The sequence below is a fragment of the Penaeus vannamei genome, chromosome 39, assembly GCF_042767895.1.
Source record: "Penaeus vannamei isolate JL-2024 chromosome 39, ASM4276789v1, whole genome shotgun sequence".
Classification (NCBI taxonomy): domain Eukaryota; kingdom Metazoa; phylum Arthropoda; class Malacostraca; order Decapoda; family Penaeidae; genus Penaeus; species Penaeus vannamei.
The window spans coordinates 8,494,486-8,496,985 of record NC_091587.1 but is presented as its reverse complement, the minus strand read 5'-3'; the positions used below and the strand labels follow the sequence as shown (position 1 = coordinate 8,496,985).

The 2,500-nt window shown below is 43.1% G+C and overlaps 1 protein-coding gene across 1 annotated transcript in view; it reads right to left on the bottom strand.

Moving 5' to 3' along the window:
- The window catches only part of gem (transcription factor CP2 like gemini), a gene marked incomplete in the record, with an annotated part of 57,717 nt that overhangs the window by 39,834 nt on the left and 15,383 nt on the right, over window positions 1–2,500 (bottom strand). The window contains 1 exon segment of the mRNA XM_070117034.1: window positions 44–289. Within this exon segment, the coding sequence (XP_069973135.1) occupies window positions 44–289 (246 nt within the window).

Below are 2,500 nucleotides of genomic sequence, written 5' to 3'. Positions count from 1 at the left end.
CATAATACCTTGTACAGTATCTGGAGAAAGACCTCTCCCTTACCTATTATCTTCATATGACATTCCATGATTGGAGAGAGTAACAGATTCCTGGCTAGAATCTGTAGTGTTATTCTGGACGGTTGATTGCTGTGAGTGATGGCAAGTTGGGAGGCATGCGGATGATGATGCACCATGAGATGTCACATGAGAGGTGTTTCCCTGCGAAATGCCAGGGGTTATGTGTTGCTGCAGAAGCTGATGGATGGATGGCGAAGGACAATCTGTCAAATTGTCGGAGCTCAAGAGCCTGTGGAGAAGATAAAGTTGTAAGTAAATACATAAAATGAAAACTGAAAACCAAAGACTTTTTAGAGATTAACCTTCTCACCCATTTGTAAAATTCAGACCTGTAAACCAGACCTGTGAAACCTTCAGCCAACGTGCCACTCCGAGGCTTTAGCTAGTATGGAGCCAGTAAGACAAATGCAGCAAACATAGAAAATGGAGTAGAAAGAAATGTTTCTGCATGGTCTCCCCTAGATCTCAGTGACTCCAAAAATGATGAGCCTGGTTTGGTAAGGCTGGTAGCCAACACCAAGTCAGAGGTGGCTGTTTGCAGTTATATATCTTTGGACAGGGTTAAATTACAAATAATCCACTATCCAACTGAGATCCTTCAAAAATGGTCAAGACAATGCATTTCAAATAAAAAAAAAAGCTGAATATCCAATCATTGGATAATGAGTCTATTTCCAAATACAATTAAGCTTGGTTAGGTTCATAACCACTACTTTGTACAGTTGCAGATATGGAGTTTCTGTAACTGTTCTGGTAAACTAACCCAATAGGAAGTAGTAGTAAAAGTGTAGTGAGCTGTTACAGCGCTGAATCATCTGCGCGCAGCCACTCACGGGAGCAAATGAGTAAACTACCGGATTACCTTGAATGACCAGTTCCCACCACTGTTCCTTGCACCATGCCTGCTGCATGAATTCTTGCTGGACCCTGCGAGCCAGCACTTGGGAGAGAGATGGTGAGCAGAGCTCATACCAGAACACATACTAGGTCGCAAGCCCACCTTGCCTCCGACGTTTAGTCGAGTATTCATAATGCCACCATTTGTTTGGGTTAATGTATTTGCCACATGCCATGTTATTCTATATTATTCTTTATCAATAAAGCCAGTTTATGTGTATTGGTGTTTTAAAAGCCTTCCCGAACTATTCCTTACCACCAGTGAAATTATTAAGATGCAACAATAAGTGCACTGTAAAGACAGCAGAAAAATGCTACATCTCTGAGGAAAGAGGTAGCTTAACACTAAAAAGAGATGGTGGCAGTTTGGTGTATGAGCAGGCAAACTGGCTATATGGTTGTTTGCAAATTTGGTTTGGAACAGTATGGATCTCTTTCGAAGGTCTTTAATTATTGTATATTGTTTTAGCTGTTTAATATTGTTTATGAAAGTTAGTCACAATTGTAAACAATGTGCATCTTACAAGTGCAAATCTAATTGGTGATTTGTTTTTTTACTTTAGAGTTGTAAATTCTACTTTACGTGCAGTGTTATAAAGTTAAACTTTCCACAGACATAATGGTTGATACAAGGAAGACACAGAAAAGAGATACTGAGCTAACAGGTGTGCCTGTGCCTGGCACTCAGGATAACTGCCAACAACCAGGTCTGAGCCAGGAACAACAGCACGATGCCATTCCCATCTCCGTGTTGGCGGAGTTGACTCCCAGCATTGCCTCTCATATAGAACTAGGGACAGACTTGGATCAGAGTGATGTCCCTCGCACAGGGCAAGACCAAGATCCTGAGGGCTCCATTACTTCATTAACTGGCTCTGCCATCATGAACCAAATAAAGGGTATGCAAGATGAGATGAGGGAATAGAAGACTTGCAAACCCACCTCATGTCATACAAAAAATCAGCACAACACAAATGTCTCTTCCTTGAATGGCATGCCCTCCGGCCCTGAATGCGCATCCTCCAGCCCTGAATGCGCGCCCTCCAGCCTTGAACACATGCCCTCCGGCCCTGAACCAGTTATTATTACAATTATGGGAGTCCATTCCCACTTTTGAAGAAAAGATACCCGCCTACCTGCCACTAAGAAGAAGCCAAGAAGTAGACTACCGGCTCCATCAAGTGGAGTTGCTCACACAGCCAACTAATGACAAAGGATGTTTACGTGCCGCCTGCACCACCTGCCTGTTGTGTACAGATGTTCGTACTTGGGGTGAGTTCAAAGCTCGTACCAGGCATAAGTTCTGTGGCACCTGTTCTGCTGCTGCCTTCCTTGATGTACTCGCCACCAATTGCCTGGAAGATTGTCAGTCTCCTGCAAACCTACACATGGAGATTGAATGTGTTGTGGACTATGCCAAGCACAACTTTCCAGATGAGTTGGAGAATCCAGAGAATGTTATCTGTCAAAAATTCCTGCAAGGTATCCCATTGAATATCCAGGAGGTGGTTACTGTAAAGAACCAAGGGTCTCTCAAAGAACT